The sequence below is a fragment of the Hypomesus transpacificus genome, chromosome 7 (genome assembly GCF_021917145.1).
Source record: "Hypomesus transpacificus isolate Combined female chromosome 7, fHypTra1, whole genome shotgun sequence".
Lineage (NCBI taxonomy): Eukaryota > Metazoa > Chordata > Actinopteri > Osmeriformes > Osmeridae > Hypomesus > Hypomesus transpacificus.
This window is the reverse complement of record NC_061066.1, coordinates 9,824,394-9,841,595: the sequence shown is the minus strand read 5'-3', so window position 1 is coordinate 9,841,595 and position 17,202 is coordinate 9,824,394. Positions and strand designations below refer to the sequence as shown.

Here is a 17,202-nt window from a genome sequence, read left to right as displayed (position 1 = left end):
GCACGAACGCGACAGAAGCAGCACCAGCAACAAAGACTCTCCAATCCGGTCCGCGCGACACCCTGACGAGCCCGTAGGAGGAGCGGACCGACTGCGTCACCGCTCTGAAAATAACCAGACCACGTGACAGAGAGAGCGACATAGAGAGAGACTGGAGAGGGAGAGAGAGAGGAGGAAAGAGGGGCGGAACATTCACCCCCCGCGCTGCGCACAGTGAAAACAACACCTCTCCTATGATATCATATTCACTCCCTAAACAGAACAAACAATGGCTGGTTAAGATTACGCAATCGTGTCAGAGCAGCATAGATCGTCCTGTGCGAAATACTATTGCTGTTGATCATAGACTATATACATTTATCAACAATTAAATACAGATTTTGACACATGGTGAAAGCTGGGCAATTTTTTTTCTGTATGTAGGCAAAATAAATATATTTAGTAAATGGAGATGAGAAGAGTTTTTAGAAATCCAGGCTACAGGTTTCTCAAAAGGAAAAGAAGAGGTGTAGAAGCGGGTGAATGAGTGATTGAGGCGAACGTGAACGAGAGAAACACAGAGCAGAAAGGAAAAGTGAGAGTGTGTGAGAGGTTCATCAGCAGGACTGTGAATCCCCTAACTCCCCCAGGAGACAGGACACAGCTGATGTAACAAGCAGTAACTATCACCAGCTAGTACCAAGGTTAGTTAGCACAAAACCAGGTCAGCTAATCACAAAACTAAGTTAGATATTAACCAAGTAGGCTTGCACAAACCCAGCAAATAAGCTAATGCCAGTAACTAACAGGTGAGTTAGCAGAAGCCAGGTCAGAATGAAGCCTGACCCAGGTATGCCTACTGCACAACACTCAGCTCAGGTATATGTAACAGGTGTGAATCGGTAAAACTCACTCCTCAAGTATATAACAGGCCACCCGCGTCAACAAAGAGCTAGCTTTTCGTGGCGTAGCTGGTAGTGGTCGCGCTCGGCAAGTCTGAGGTGGTGTGTTCAAGCCCAGTGAGTGGATAACATCGGCCCATATACCTTGTGACAGCATGGCCACGTCTGTTACATATACATACTGCACAACACGCAGTTCAGATACGTATCCCTCTCCTCCATGTGGGTTCAACATAGTTGAGGTAGGCTAGACCTGCAGCTCCTGCAGCTCCTGCAGCCTGAGAGGGTCCAGGCTAGACCTGCAGCTCCTGCAGCCTGAGAGGGTCCAGGCTAGACCTGCAGCACCTGCAGCCTGAGAGGGTCCAGGCTAGACCTGCAGCTCCTGCAGCCTGAGAGGGCCCAAGCTAGACCTGCAGCTCCTGCACCTCCTGCAGCCTGAGAGGGAGCGAGGCTGAGAGGTTTCAGCCCTCAGCAGCCGGCCCTCAGCAGCCGCCCAGCTGGGAGAGCTGGAGGTCACGAGAGTCTCCTGGGTTTCCTGTGACTGTCCCCAAGACATCAGATAACACGTTCTGTTCTGCACACTACTGGATATATATCCGTAATGTAGATATTACTGTGTGTGTGTGTGTGTGTGGAGGAGAGAGAGGGGGGGTGCTGCCAAACAAGGGTGGAGTATCCTGCTGCTGTAACCGATGGTTACCATGATGAATGGAGTCTTTCATCTTCCCCCCTGCATGTGAACCAGAGGAGGAGGAGAGAGGGAGAGTGGGGGTAGGCTTATGGGAGTTTTTCCACGGACACTTATTTGCAATACTTACTGAACATGAGTAGAACACACCCACCTACTCATGCACACACATACACACAAACCCTCACAACCAACTGTCAGTGATGATCAAACACAAGACAACTAGTGTGTGGGTTAGGTAGTGTGTGTGTGTGTGTGTGTGTGTGAGGCAGTTGTCATAGGAAACAGGAGACAGAAAGGTCAGAGGTCGTCCTTGGTAATCTTGTTATATAAAACACATTTGTATTGTCCAACAACTATTTTTTTATGTAACAACAAACAAGACCTACATATTTCTACGCAGCGTTGCAGGAATAATTCTTTGAGCTCTTGATCTCACACGTTAACATGGAAGACCTTGTTAGGAGGCAGCACCAGAGCTTCATAAGAGTAGGAACAATCCAAGTAAGAATGGTATTTACAATTGCAGGAAGACTCTGGCTGAGCTATAGCATTCAGATGTGGCAGAGAAAGAGTTAATCAGCATCTCAGTTAATCTCCTGGAGCCAAACTCCCACACACGCCTAACACACAAACACGTCCACACACACCTCACACACACACTTCCTGCTGTTATCCTGCCCCACAGACACACAGGAGAAACTCATCATCCACTCAAACCACAAACTTTCCATGACTCTCAACTCCTCCCTCACACACACACCCACCATGACTCTCAACTCCTCCCTCCCTCACACACACACAGACACACACACAGACACACAGTCGAGCCTTCGTCGAGTTGAGGCTTCTGTCCTGCGGCTGCTCCTGGTGTGATTGGGTGCTTGTGGAGGGAGCCGGCCTGACCTCCATCCACCCTCTCCAGTGGTGAGGCCCTTCAAAAGACAAGAAGGGCCCGAAAATTTGCTAACAAGCGAGCAAGATACCTAGCATGGAGAACTCTTTCTGTTTCTTTGTCTCTCTTTCCCTCTCTCACTCTCTCTCTGACTTGCACTCTTTCCTTCCTCACCTCTCTCCTCTCTCTCTCTCCCCCTCTCATCTCTATGTCTCCTGTAGATACTGTTAAAAGATGAAAGACTTGTTCCCTATCTTAAATGGCCATAGTCTATGAATACACACCCTGCCATCAGGCCTTCTGCAACAGAAACAGTCAACACAGCCTCCTAGAACACTCAGGCTTCTAGAACATTCAGGCTTCTAGAACACTCAGGCTTCTAGAACACTCAGGCTTCTAGAACACTCAGGCTTCTAGAATACTCAGTCTTCTAGAACACCCAGGGTTCTAGAAAAGAGGCAGTTAACACAGGAACACGACACCACTGTCTGTTTAACGCAGTCTCACACATAGACACGTACCGTGGGAATTGTGACTGACAAAAAAACAAGTGTGTGTGTGTGCGTGTACGTGTGTGTGTGTGTGTGTGTGTGTGTATATACATGCTGTAGCCTCCTCTACTCCACTGTGTTGGAGTGTATTTATAGACCTGACCTTTTAAGAGTGGTTGGTGTTCATGTGAAGGCTCCAGTATTGCAGAACACACACCCCAATACCCAACACTACCGCCCCCCCAGCCTCAACACCTCCCCTCTATTATATTGATAGACTTCAGTAGTCATATAGTTAATTTCATGTTCTTTCATGTTACAGAGAGAAAGTGACAACGTTGAGGTCTGGTCTGTCCTGATCTCTCACAAGCAGACTTGCATGTCTCGTTGTTTATGACAGCTGAATGTCTGCGTGTCTGCGTGTCTGCGTGTCTGCGTGTCTGTGTGCACAGGAATTTTGAAGGGCAGTTGCTCTGGCTTGAAAAAAGCCCCCCCCCCCCCCCCCACAAAAAAAAACAAAATGTTATGAACTAATCATCAGCAGACATGTAGCTTAGTTTTCCTGCCAACAAATTTGGATGTGATAACGGGCTGGTTGTCTGGTAGGCAAGCTAGCCGTCTGATTATTTAGGCTAAACGTGGCTAACTGAGCCTGGATTTATAAAGATTTTAATTGATTTCATAAAACTGGAGGGAGTCAGATGGCTGAGCGGTGAGGGAGTTTGGGCTAGAAATCAGAAGGTTGCCGGATCGATTGTAAGTCGCTCTGGATAAGAGCGTCTGCTAAATGACTAAATGTAAATGTAATGTAAAACTTGATGATGATTGTTCGTTTGTCATACATTTCTACAACTTAAAACTCACCTTTTCTGACAACGTCAAAGCAGTTTTTTATTGACACAGAATAAAACAACTGTGACCGTCTCTTAAGTGCAAGAAAATGCAGGCTCAGGTGGCGGTCGCGTGCAGTACCGTAGAGTAAACAGAGTAGGGGGCATACCCCCTCCCCTTTGTAACTTCCACTCTCGTTGCCCATAAGCTTATCGATTGGACGTGAATGAGGCTACTTTATGAAATGTTTCGGGTGGCAATTAAAAAAATCTAGGTCTACATGAAATTCTGCAGCTGTTTAAATTCACTACTATTTATTTATTTTCCTCGGAGGGGCACTTTGACTCGAGGAGGGCAAACGGGCAGTTGCCCGGGCAACTTTGGCCATAGCGTGTGCACGTCCCTGTGTGTGTGTGTGTGTGTGTGTGTGTGTGTGTGTAAGCTTGATGACGAGGCTCATGACTGAAACAACTCACCTGTAACCATAACCAGGCTCAAACATCTGATCGGATCCCGTCTGAGCCTAACACAAACACACATCAATACACACACCAACACACACTAACACATACAAACAAAATATCAATATACACACACCATCACACATACAATCACACACATACACAAACAACTCCCCTCGCCCTTTAAGCACACACACATTAACACTTGATTAGTCAGTCATTGACTGTCCTCCTGCTGTGTCCAGGAGGTACACGTTAACTGCTGAGTGTGCCGACACCCCTGTCCAGGAGAGGAGGGTTGGTCTGGCCCCTGCAGACACCTCTGTCCAGGAGAGGAGGGTTGGTCTGGCCCCTGCAGACACCCCTGTCCAGGAGAGGAGGGTTGGTCTGGCCCCTGCAGACACCCCTGTCCAGGAGAGGAGGGTTGGTCTGGCCCCTGCAGACACCCCTGTCCAGGAGAGGAGGGTTGGTCTGGCCCCTGCAGACACCCCTGTACAGGAGAGGAGGGTTGGTCTGGCCCCTGCAGACACCCCTGTACAGGAGAGGAGGGTTGGTCTGGCCCCTGCAGACACCCCTGTACAGGAGAGGAGGGTTGGTCTGGCCCCTGCAGACACCCCTGTCCAGGAGAGATGGTCTTGTCCGGCTCCACATCTACTGCAGGCCCTCTGATGAGAACCAGAATACTCGTCAGGGCATGCCTCGCCTCTGGCAAGCCAGGAATAGAGAGGCCTGACTGGAGTGTGGGGTAGAGCTGGGAGGGGTGGGGTGGTGGAGGGAATGGGAGAGTGGCTGTGGAGGGTGTGGGAGGGAAGAGAGTAGAAAAACCTGATTGTATAGATGACATCTGATTGGTGAGGGGATGTTTCTCTCTGCCAACCAATCAGGATAGAGGGCCACAGGATTTGTCAAGACATGTACTGTGGTGAGTGTGTGTGTGTATGTGTGTGAGAGAGAGAGCTTTCAAACATCTAAGCCAAAATTCAAGTCTGTAAGGTAGCTTTCAAGTCTAAGCTGCCATACAAGTATAAAAACAGAAGAGATAAGATACTGAGTGAAGGACACAGCTGCTAAATGAATAAATGTAAATGTAAGGAGAGGTGAATAGAGAAAGAGAAAAGAAAGAGGAGTTGGATAGAGGAAGATAGACTGATAGAGATGGAGGAAGAGAGAAAGAGGAGTAGGATAGAGGAAGATAGACTGATAGAGATGGAGGAAGAGAAAGAGAGGAGTAGGATAGAGGAAGATAGACTGATAGAGATGGAGGAAGAGAGAGAGAGGAGTAGGATAGAGGAAGATAGACTGATAGAGATGGAGGAAGAGAGAGAGGAGTAGGATTGAGAATAGTGGAAGGTCAGTCAAGGTGAGCAGAATGTGTGAATGGGAGAGACGTGTTGGAGGACAGAGAGAATGTCTTCTGCTCTCCCCTCACTCCCTCTCTCTCTCTCCTGCAGCACAGCAGAGATGGAACAGTGATGTCACTCACCCCCAGGGTGCCATCAGTAACCATCTATGATGACTGGAGGGGCGGGCAGCAGACAGCTGTGTCCTTGGGCTGCATGAGTGTGTCTATGTTTAATGTTTGGCGTTTATGTGTGTGTGTGTGTGTGTGTGTGAGAGAGAGACTAGCAAAGAAGAGAGATAACAATGGGTTCCACACCGTAGTCTGAGCGGTGCTATCTTTTTTCAGGTCAGACCATCAGGCTCAGAGCACCACACACGTAACCCTTGACACCGACACACACACACACACACACACTCCTCCTCCTCCTCAAGACACGCACACAGACTTCCCCAGCATGTAACAATTACTTCACACTCTGGTTTAAAAAGGCCAATACATTTTATAGAACTGTTGTTCCATGTCTCACACACACGTGGACAAACATAGTGGTGCTAGTGCAACTCTCACAAGACACATAAACAACAGAAGCACACATAAGCAACGCTGATCCCATCTGTAAACACACACACATCTTTAAATACACAACCTCTCTCACGCAACGCAGCAACACAGCCAGCAGTGCATCATAACACTCACACATGCACACACATACAGATGCACACACACAAGAAGCAAACAGATGGTAACAAATTGCAGCGTAGTATTAGGTGTTAACTTGTTGTCAATAGCAGTGTAGCATTAGGCGCTAGCTTGTTGTCAATAACAGTGTAGCATTTGGCGCTAGCTTGTTGTCAATAACAGTGTAGCATTAGGCGCTAGCTTGTTGTCAATAGAAGCGTAGCACTGGGCGCTAGCTTGTTGTCAATAGAAGAGTAGCACTGGGCGCTAGCTTGTTGTCAATAGAAGCGTAGCACTGGGCGCTAGCTTGTTGTCAATAGAAGCGCAGCACTGGGCGCTAGCTTGTTGTCAATAGAAGAGTAGCACTGGGCGCTAGCTTGTTGTCAATAGAAGCGTAGCACGAGATGTGAGTAGAGAGTCTCTGACGGGAGACATCAATGGAGGTGATTGTGCTGCTGGAAGCCTGTGACATCATCCACTCCCCCTCAGCAGATCAACAACCCTCTCACCCCTCTGTGACTGCTGGCTCTACACAGACTGAGGAGAAGGAGCAACTCACACACACACACACAGGGTCAGGAGTGGGGGGGTCAGGAGTGGGGGGGGTCAGGAGAGGCAGGTCTTCCACGGCCTCCAGACCAGACACAGCGTTCAGGAGCGATCCTCAGCTATGCAGTCTGAAGGGAGAGCAGTGGAGTTCTCCTCTCACCTCTAATGGGTGTGTGTGTGTGTGTGTGTGTGTGTGTGTGTGTGTGTGTGTGTGTGGATGGGTCCGGGTGTGTGTAGGTAGGTGGGTTTGCGTGTGTGTGTGTGTGTGGATGGGTCCGTGTATTTGTGTAGTTTTCCATAGATTTGCAAATTGTTCTCTGGTCCATGGTGAGCAGCTGTTCCTTCCACCTTCCAGTCCTCCAGGACAAGCAGTCCAGACACACAGCTCCTCTGTGGCACAGGAGACACTGCAGACCTCCTCTGGGACACCTCCCCTCAGAATTGCACAGCACCACACTGATCCAGCACAACACAATCATCAAACAAGTCCACTGTCTTATCTCATGAATCTATGATGTGTGTGTAAGAGCCATGGGGGTGTGTGTACGTGTGTGGTGGTTGAGTGTGTGTACGTGTGTGGTGGTTGTGTATTTCATTACGCTGCCTTGTGTAAACAATCTCCACCCTTGCAGCATTTGCTTGATGTACCAGATAATCTCTCTCTCTCTCCCTCTCTCTCTCCCTCGCTCTCTCTCTCTCTCTCTCTCTCTCTCTCTCTCTCTCTCTCTCTCTGTCTCTCTCCCTCTCTCCCCTCTCTCGCTCCTTCTCTCTCTCTCTCTCTCTCTCTCTTTCTCTCTCTCTCTCTCTCTCTCTCTCTCTCTCTCTCTCTCTCAAACTCACACTGCTCAACTCAAACTTCTACTTCTCCAGCCCAAGAGAAGCATGTGAACCATCAACAAATACAAGCCCAGCCTAGAACAGACTGATTCACAGCAGGTAGCCAATCAGAATTTTGGAGGTAGATGAGGTCATGTGTTGCTATGCAGTCTTCTCTGTGTTCATAGACGTGGGGGTTGTTGTGTTGGAGTGATGAGACAACAGGCTGGCAGGGAGAGACTGGCCTCATAGATCTGACTGATCTGACTTGGTCCTGTGCGAGAGAAGAGAAGTCTGCAGCGCATGTTAACTTGACCTGCACGTTTCCCCTGAACGCTCCCCTGCTAGCTCCAAACCTCCACTTAACACGTCCCTGCAGCATGTAAACAACACATGACCGAGTCAGGGCATGACCACACACTCTCCGAATACAGGAAGCTGCCTGTTAGGATGTTTGCATCATCGGTGTGGTCACCACAGAAACAGGAAGTAGACTTTCCCTGAAGAGGAAGTGGAGAGAAACAATCACAACCCAACAAGGTGCAGGTCTGTGGTTAGAGCATTTGAATGCAAATCAAGAGGTTGCCGGTTAAAATCTCCCCTGTACTATAACTGTTGGCTAAATTATGCATAGAGCAAAGAAAGGTATCTTAGTTAGAGCCTCTGTCATTTCAGCTCTCTAGATCCTGGAAACAGCCTCATTTAGAAAGCTCCTTGTTTTACTTTACTGCACATTTTCTCAGGTAGACCCTAAAATATATACAGTATACATTTGCCAACTGAATAACCTCATTGTCCATAAAAATAAATATTTTGCTTTGCCTGCTCCTCTTGGAGTTATAATTCATATTAACCATAACTAGACGTTGTTAAAACACAGACATGAGTCTCCTTTGTTACCCATGAGGCTTGGTCTGCACCCTGGGAGGGGGGCAGACTCGGTCTGGAACTCAGCGGAGCGCTGTGGAGCCAGACCTGATTGTGCAGTTCCAAGCGACAGGCTACAGTTGAGGCCTTGTTATAAAAACATGCCTTGGCCTGGTTCAACAGGATCTGAGCAGGCTAACGACTGAGACAATACTGGGTAGCTTAATTCAAGTTAACATGTTGAAGGGTAATTTAATTCTAGTTAGCACCTTGCAGGTTAGTTTGGCTGTAGTTAGCATCTTGCAGGTTAGTTTGGCTCTAGTTAGCGTCTTGCAGGTTAGTTTGGCTCTAGTTAGCGTCTTGCAGGTTAGTTTGGCTCTAGTTAGCATCTTGCATGATGCAATGCTTGTCTAATCCAGAACCTACTCCAGCCTCCATGAAAAGCCTCCTCATTATCTAGTGTACACAGTGCAAACAGAGATGTATTTATAACCAGCAGATAACCAGGTACTTTCCATTCTGCAGGCTCTGTAGACCAGGCCTAGCTGGACCCTGCCCCAGACGACGACCAGACGTGGACCATGGCTGGAAGTGTGAGGTCGGCTGGGGAGAGGGGGTGGGGCTTGGGGAGAGGGGGCGGGGCTTGGGGAAAGGGGGTGGGGCTTGGGGGAAGGGTTATTATTTTTGTCATGTATTGTGTAAAGATCTCGACCTCAGTTCACGTTCAAGTTTTGTTCATTGTCAGGTGCACAGAACCACACAAGGTCAGACTGGGCACTGAAATTCTTGGGACAAGACAATGCAAAGGAACCTGGCATAACATTACATATAAGTATTAAGAACATACATTATATCTATGATAAGCTAAAATATAATAAAATAATAATAAACATCCTAATATACAAAATAGTATGCAATATACAATAAACTAGACCTGTAATACACATAATGACCTATACTAACCTTATAGACCTATACTAACCTAAGACAAGTGGGGTACAGTTAGTGCAACAGTGCAGTATTGAGCTGAAAGTGACAGTGTGTAAAGTGACTAGTGAGAAATGTATCAATGTAAAGAGACTCTCTTTTTGCTCCTTCTCTTTCTCCCTCTCTCTATTGAATGTTCTCTTTTTCTCTCTCTCTCTCTCTCTCTCTCTCTCTCTCTCTCTCTGCCCCCCCCCCCCCCCCTCTCAGATAAGGTGGATTGGAAGCTTCAGTCCGCAGATAATGTGGGGCAAGCAGCTGTTAGGAGGGGAGAGAGAGAGAGAGAGAAAGAGAGAGAGGGGAGAGAGAGAGGGGAGAGAGAGAGAGAGGGGAGAGAGAGAGAGAGGGGGGAGAGGGGAGAGAGAGAGAGAGAGAGAGAGAGAGAGAGAGAGAGAGAGGGGAGAGAGAGAGAGAGAGAGAGAGAGAGGGGAGAGAGAGGGGAGAGAGAGAGAGAGAGAGAGAGAGAGAGAGAGAGAGGGGAGAGAGGGGGAGGGGAGGAGAGGTTAGGGTTGATACAGGATGGAGAAACTCAGAACTAACTAACATCGAGGGAACTATCACAGTCGTTGTCTTCTGATGAAGCGTTTGGGTTGCAACGGCACACATGTATGTACACACACACACACACACACATAGGGAAAATCCTCCTCCACACAAACCCACACAGAGAGCAGACACACACCTTGTTTACTACAAACTTGTTTTGACAAGGTGATTATGGCTCCTCCCCTCAGCAGAATCACCAGGTGCTTCTCCATTCCTATTGGATGCCGAAGGGGAGTGGTGGGCCCTACGATATACAAAACAATTCTGAGATCGATGACCTCTACTTGTGACGTCACGTCGCATGGCTTCATCAACTGTGTCAGTAAGCTGGGAAGGGCTGACTCCCACTCTTACATGTAGTCATTTAGCAGACGCTCTTATCCAGAACAGGGACAGGGACATTCCCCCCGAGGCAAGTAGGGTGAAGTGCCTTGCCCAATGACACAACGTAATTTTGCACGGCCGGAAATCGAACCAGCAACCTTCTGATTAATAGCCCTATTCCCTAACCGCTCAGCCACCCCTCTTGTTAGCACACACACACACATTTACCAACATACAATTATCAACAAATGCAATATCTTAAAAGATGAGGAGCCTTGATGGGTACTTTTTTCATGAGCAACTTACTAGAATGGCAGAACCGCAGTGTGTGTGTGTGTCAATAAGATCAACCTGAACCTCGGGTCTCAGTGTGTTGACATAAGAGAAGCCCATGCCTGGGGGGATTTGAACCAGAAGCCTGTCTTGTCTAGAATTTTTTTTGTTTGTTAATATAGTAGGCATCATCAAGTACTGATCAATGTTTTTTTTTACTTTATTCAGATATTATTTTCTACCTTTCGAAACGTTCCCCTCCCCCCCCCCCCCAATTTATTTGTCTGGAGCCGAGGTGGATTCCTGTGTGTCGGTCTGTGTCTATGTGTGTCTGTCTGTGCCTATGTGTGTCTGTCTGTGTCTATGTGTTTCTGTGTGTGCGAATGCCTCATCTCCTGTTCCTGTTTCTGCTACCCACAATACTCTGTGTTCATCTGGTCTTGTGATGCTTGTCTCAGTTGTGCACGTTAATTTGTTTAGCTGCTCGATGTTAGCGCAGCAACATGCCCATGCATAAACACACACACACAGGACTCTGTGGAGGCAGAGAGGGAAATGGAAATACATTGGAGGGAGGTTTCCCAGCATGCCGTGCGAGTGAGAGATGTGGGTGGTGTTCCTGTCACACAGCTCATGTCAAAAAAAAATGAAGCACAGAAATATAACAATCCACAACATTTGTCTTGTTCACACACGTGGGACATGCTGCCCCCTGCAGGGAGGAGACGGTACAGCACCAAACAAAATAAATCCAGTTTGAGGGTAATGGCGCTCTCTGTCTTCTTTTGCAGGTATAAGGAGGAAGTAGCAGGGCTTCTCTAGAAAGTAAACAAACGCACCCCTTGCAGCCTCACCCCTCATGGAGGTCAGTAAACTAACGTCTTTCTTACAGACAATGTGCTTTATTAATCTCAATAATATAATGATAATTTAAATTTTCAACATTGATATAGTATTACACAAACGGCACCATGAGAAAAACATATTACGCTCAGAAGGTACAAACAGTTACAGCAGGTAAAGTTGACGATTTTAAAACAACTCTCTGGAAAGGCACAAATTGGGGCTGGTTTGATTCCAGAACAGGCCCTTCTGTCTCCCTCAGCACAGTCATCAGTCAAGAATGTCACCCAGCAGGTTTGAGACTCACCCTACGTCTGCAGGGCAGGTGGAGGAGGAAACAGAGACGGTGCATCCTGTCTGAGTGGCCGTCAGCCTGGGTCCACTGCACACACACAACCAGACACACACACAACCAGACACACACACACATCATAGGGTCCTTGGTAGGAAGGCAGTTAAGTAAACAGGCTTGATAATGACAAGGTCCAGATAACGACCCGTCATTGAGTCCAAGGTCAGAACCTCCCGGGGCTGGAATGCTTTAATGTTGAAGTTCTCGAGAACTAGGAAAGAAAGTGAGAGGGAGACAGAGAGGGAGGGAGGGAGACAGAGAGAGAGGGAAGGAGGGAGGGAGGAGGAGGGTACAGCTACCAGGTGAACCAGATGAGCTGGTGTATATATAGTATTTGCTCTGATGACAGGGAGCAGCTTCTGTCTCTGTGGTGACACTACCTACCAGGACACTTCCAGTCTGCTCTGATAGGTGCAAAGGATTGTGGGTCGTTGGGCTACCGTGAGCTACAAAGCTCTGTCTAGAGGCTGGAAGACGATGCTAGGGTTCCTCTGCACGCACACTTCAAAAACAAACAAAACACATCCCCTTTACAAATTATTTAAAAAACTAAACACCCACAATAATCTATCAATATACATACATTAAGCCATGAGGAAATCACCAACTACAGCTTTCAAATTTATGATTTCATCATGTGAAACAATACCAAAAATATAGACCTTCAAAATGAAATAATGAACCATTTTAAATCTTTTAAATCTGACTCCCTCTTCCAAGAAGCCATGCAGAAAGTTCACAGTGATTTGGGATCATTTGGTGACCCACACCAGAAGACTGTCTTCATCCACGAACACAGAAACATCCGATGACACGTTTGGGGAGCTGCAAAAGGAACGGTGAGCTGAAGATCAGAAGCTTCTGGGATATTTCCTGCTGCTGGAGGCCTTCACCTGATCAGGAGGCTTCTGACCTCAGGAGGGTGGGGGCTGGGGGAGGGGCCGGGGACTATGGTCCTCATCCCTTCATCTGCATGGGAGAGAGCAGGGGGGGGGCTGATGGGGTCAGGTTACATCATGTTTAGTCTCCTGGAGCTCGTAGATGCTCAGAGACCAGGAATGTCCTCCAGGTGCATCCAGGAAGTGGCGTCAGGCAGGGTGGTGTAGTGACAGAGCGGGGGGATGGGGGGTTATAGGTCACAGTTGGGGGAGGTTAGTCCTGAGGTTAGTCCTGTCTTTGGGGTATGCAGCCCTCCATCTCCAGAACCTCCGGCCAGCCCTCGTACTTGTTGCTCTCCGCGCTGTTCTTGATGTACTGGAGACACACACACACAAACAGGGTTACTGTTTGTCTACCTGATCTGATAACCTGTTTGTCTGTTCCAACAGGCCAGATGGAGAGCCAGGATACCCAATCTCTCCTCCACAGTGTGTCTGTTCCACGGTACACAGTGAGCAGGATGCAGACAAACAGGATCAGGAGTCCTGGTGTAACAGGTGAGCTGGGCTCTCCAGCTGGAGGGCTGCTTCCTCAGCCCTCCTGGGGAGTCAGTTACCTGCTCGAAGGGGCTCTTTGTCTTGATGCCCTTCCCTCCCACGAAGATCCAGTTGTCTCTGAAGCCCAGGTTGTTGATGCTTGTACTGCCCAGCTCTGAGATCAGGGCCTTCGCCTCATCATTCAACCTGGTCAGGGGCACATCACATTTAAGGAAAAGTAAATATTTGTTCTTTTAGCAGACACTTTTATCCAGACATACAGAGGGTGATTTGAACCTGTTGAGGGGGGCTCAGGTGAGGCGGGTCTCAGGTGAGGGGGGTCTAAGGTAAGGGGGGTCTCAGGTGAGGGGGGCTCAGGTGAGGGGGGTCTCAGGTGAGGGGGGCTCAGGTGAGGGGGGGTCAGGTGAGGGGGGTCTCAGGTGAGGGGGGTCTCAGGTGAGGGGGGTCTCAGGTGAGAGGGGGCTCGGGTGAGGGGGGGCTCAGGTGAGGGGGTTCTCAGGTGAGGGGGTCTCAGGTGAGGGGGGGTCAGGGCAACTCCATAGTGTCATGCTGCTGAGCAGGTGTGGACAGGAGAACTCTTACTTTGTGGCTGAATCATCAAATGTGGCCATGAAGACAATGGTTCCCAACTCGATTTCCTTCAGGAGCTTAATGACAGGAGCCACCTCTATAGGGGGACACAGATAAACGTGACACCTCTACAGGGGGACACAGATAAACGTGACACCTCTACCATACGAGGACAGCAGCATAGGTCTCACCTCCGGCCCACAGGTCAAAGAAGTCGGTCTTGAGCAGCTGTCCACTCTTCCCTGTAGAGCAGCAGGGTTAGAGACCAGAGACATCAACTCTCACTCACTTGACTAACAACCACTCATAACCATGGGATTAATAACCATGGGATTTACTGACAATTGTGTATGTGTAAGTGTGTGTGAGAGAGTGTGTGTGTGTGTGTGAGAGTGAGTGCGTGTGTGTGTAAGTGTGAGAGAGTGAGTGTGTGTGTGTGTGTGAGAGAGTGAGTGTGTGTAAGCTTGATGACTCGTTCTGAGGGGGTTAGTACCATTCACCAGAGCGATGTTCATCCCTCGTCCCACGTTGTTCTTCACTCCACTCATCAGGCTGAGGAACACAAGAACCAGTCATTCACACACAGGACCTAGGAACCAGTCAGTCAGTCCATCTAGACTTGTGCATCCAGTCAGTCAGCCAGACAAAGGGTCTCAGGTGTTGCAGTGCTGAGTGCAGCAGCAGCAGCAGGGTTGTATGTTCATGGATGATGCTGGCTGTGTGTGCTCTTAACTCACTGAGCAGATGAGATCATGTTCTGTAGGTGATAAGACCGGCCTTTAGAAGGACTAGATTCTGTTGTTACACACACCTATTCATGAGGATGTCAATGAATAGCCAGATATGGCACTGTTCAAGGAAACAGAGGTGTGTGAGAGAGGTGTGTGTGTTTGAAGGGTGAGGTGTGTGCGATGGCAGGGCAGTGTACATGTTGTCTTCCAGGCAGATCTTGGGTCCCACCACACTGGCTGCCCCGCTGGCCATCTTGAAGGAGAAGTGGTTGGAGGGACACTGTTTAGACACGCCACACTTAAACCTGACCGGCCTCTGGGTTGCTGTATAGGACACACACACACGCACGCACACACTTACACTAGAACCCTGCTCCTTTTACACCTTTATCAAACACACACTTGGCATCAGATCACAAAGGCTTGGTGACTTAACTGCCTGCCCCCCTCCCTCACACACACACACACACCTTTTGAATGTTTGAGTGTCTACAAACAGTTCAACAGTAGATACATGCACATAGTCAACAGGACTTAAGCTGTGCACACTGCTGATGACAGAGCAGGCTTGCTGCAAGCTTAATGACACAGTGCTGTCTGGGTGAGCTGTAGACATGCTCTGTGCTGCTGGGTTAGGGTTACACCAGCCACCCCTGCTGTAGACATGCTCTGTGCTGCTGGGTTAGGGTTACACCAGCCACCCCTGCTGTAGACATGCTCTGTGCTGCTGGGTTAGGGTTACACCAGCCACCCCTGAGCACCATCACACATACAGTCAGACACCAACCAGGACGGCCCACAGCAGGAGTCACATTGTACAGACTGGGGAGGATTACTATGTTTTACTTATCTATCAGACATTGTTTATAAGAATGTGAGTTGACACTGGAGTAAGATTATTTACATAGAAATTAAGAACCATCTAGGATTGAGATTAGACTGCTGGGAAACAGCGTAGAGCAGCACGCCCAGTCCCTTGAGGTGCATGAGAAGAGATCTGTACTTACCGTGTTCCTCCGCCGACATGGACCTGGCTGAGAGGGGGGGAACACACGCACACGTCACACACACGCATCAGCTGATCCTCCCATTGAATGATCCTGCTATTCACCTAATCTGGTTACATTAACTCAATTCAACCCACAAACTCACATTTTAGTCAGGCACAGCCTTCAGTGTGGTTAAAGGGGTAGTGTTGAGCACTTAAGGCTAGACTAACCCTAACACTCAGGTGCAAACTCTGGTTTCTGACCCGTTATTTGAAGTTCTGTCCTGTAAGAGGATGAGCTGGACCGGCACCACGGACTGCCCTGCACACTCACCAAACATGTTCCCCAAATTGAAGTCCATGTTGATTTCTAGCAGCTCAAAGGCCAGAAATACAGCCAGGATGAACACTGAAACCACGGCGACCAGCTTCAAGATGCCTGCCAAACACAGGATGCACATGAATCAGGAAGACAGACATAACATAGAAAGATCTATCAAGTCATTTTTAAAGATTGATTAACAAGTAATATATTGGCGGCAGGTGACAAATGAGTATGGATGTGTTAGTCTAAACAGGAAACATGAGGAAGTTAACTACATACATGCACACACACACACAAGGAAACGAAATAAGGAAATACGAGTTTCCAGAATTGTTGCGACAGGTGACAATGAGTATGGATGTGTTAAGACAAATAATAAATTTACATTTACATTACAAATAATACAGAAGAATAACACAAACACACCGATACAAGCGACGTTAACAGACCCAGCTAACCATCCGTCCATGCATGACCCGACACGGAAACATTCTAGCAGCATGGGGTAACATGATGGCGCCACTGATTTGAGACAAAATGCTAAACTTACCACCCGCTCGAACCATGACGTATTTAGTGTTCAGTAGGCGACCCTGGGGGGCAAACACATTGCTGCTGTCAGTAACGGAATCACCTAGCGAGGCTAGAGAAAGGGCAAACTGCGACTGTAACCATACAAGAGACTTCGCTAGCGGGACAACTCGGTCCCTTAATTTCACCATGGTAATTCAAGTAGCAGTTATGCCTAGCTATCAAATCTCCAGAAACAACGTGTCTAGCAGCATGGATTCTGACCAAGAGAACCGTCATGAAGTAACTTGATCTGCGGTGTCTTGCTGCAACTATGTACAGTAGCAGGTTAGCTCGTCAGCTAACATGAGCTGAACGACCACACAAGGTGGCTACGTTTGAAAACAGACTAAACCTAGGACAGAAAATCCACGCGTTACATTTATCTTACACTCAAAAAACATAAAAAGCAAGTAAGGTAAGTTGTGCGTTTCTCTGCTTATGTGCTTACCTGTTAAACACCGCTGTAGGCACGTACTGTCCCGCTAGCATCTGATTTGGCACACGGCACGCCTTCTCCTTCAGACCTCCTCCTCGCTCCCACGTGAGCGCTGTCGTCGAATGTCATAGGCTGACAGTTTTGGCAAAGGTTTTTTTCACAATCATTTAGTCTAATATTTTGAAAAAATATTATTAACAGTCTAAATGTAGTCAAAGTATGTATATTACCTAAGTATATTTAATTAGAAATATACATGGTTTTGTCGAACCAGTATAGCTGACAAAAAAGGAGAAAAGATGGGAACTGATTTTGAGAGGGC

The 17,202-nt window shown here is 48.1% G+C and overlaps 1 protein-coding gene across 1 annotated transcript; it reads right to left on the bottom strand.

Annotated features, from left to right (window-relative positions):
• Positions 1-11,512: 11,512 nt before the first annotated feature.
• On the bottom strand, positions 11,513-16,966 carry fam3c (FAM3 metabolism regulating signaling molecule C). Its single transcript, XM_047022474.1, has 10 exons — positions 16,893-16,966; positions 16,422-16,464; positions 15,881-15,985; positions 15,566-15,592; positions 14,756-14,882; positions 14,321-14,379; positions 14,019-14,069; positions 13,840-13,924; positions 13,317-13,443; positions 11,513-13,075 (listed from the first exon to the last, which is right to left on the bottom strand). Exons 2-10 carry the CDS (start codon positions 16,435-16,437, stop codon positions 12,986-12,988), a joined length of 687 nt encoding a protein of 228 aa, XP_046878430.1. The 5' UTR covers positions 16,438-16,464; positions 16,893-16,966; the 3' UTR covers positions 11,513-12,985.
• Positions 16,967-17,202: the final 236 nt, after the last annotated feature.

Coding starts and splice junctions, on each gene's coding strand:
- fam3c (XM_047022474.1), bottom strand. Junction 14,070..14,320: donor GAACATCGCTCTGGTGAATG/GTACTAACCCCC, acceptor GCTGCTCTACAG/GGAAGAGTGGACAGCTGCTC. Junction 13,076..13,316: donor CAAAGAGCCCCTTCGAGCAG/GTAACTGACTCC, acceptor GTGTGTCTCCAG/TACATCAAGAACAGCGCGGA.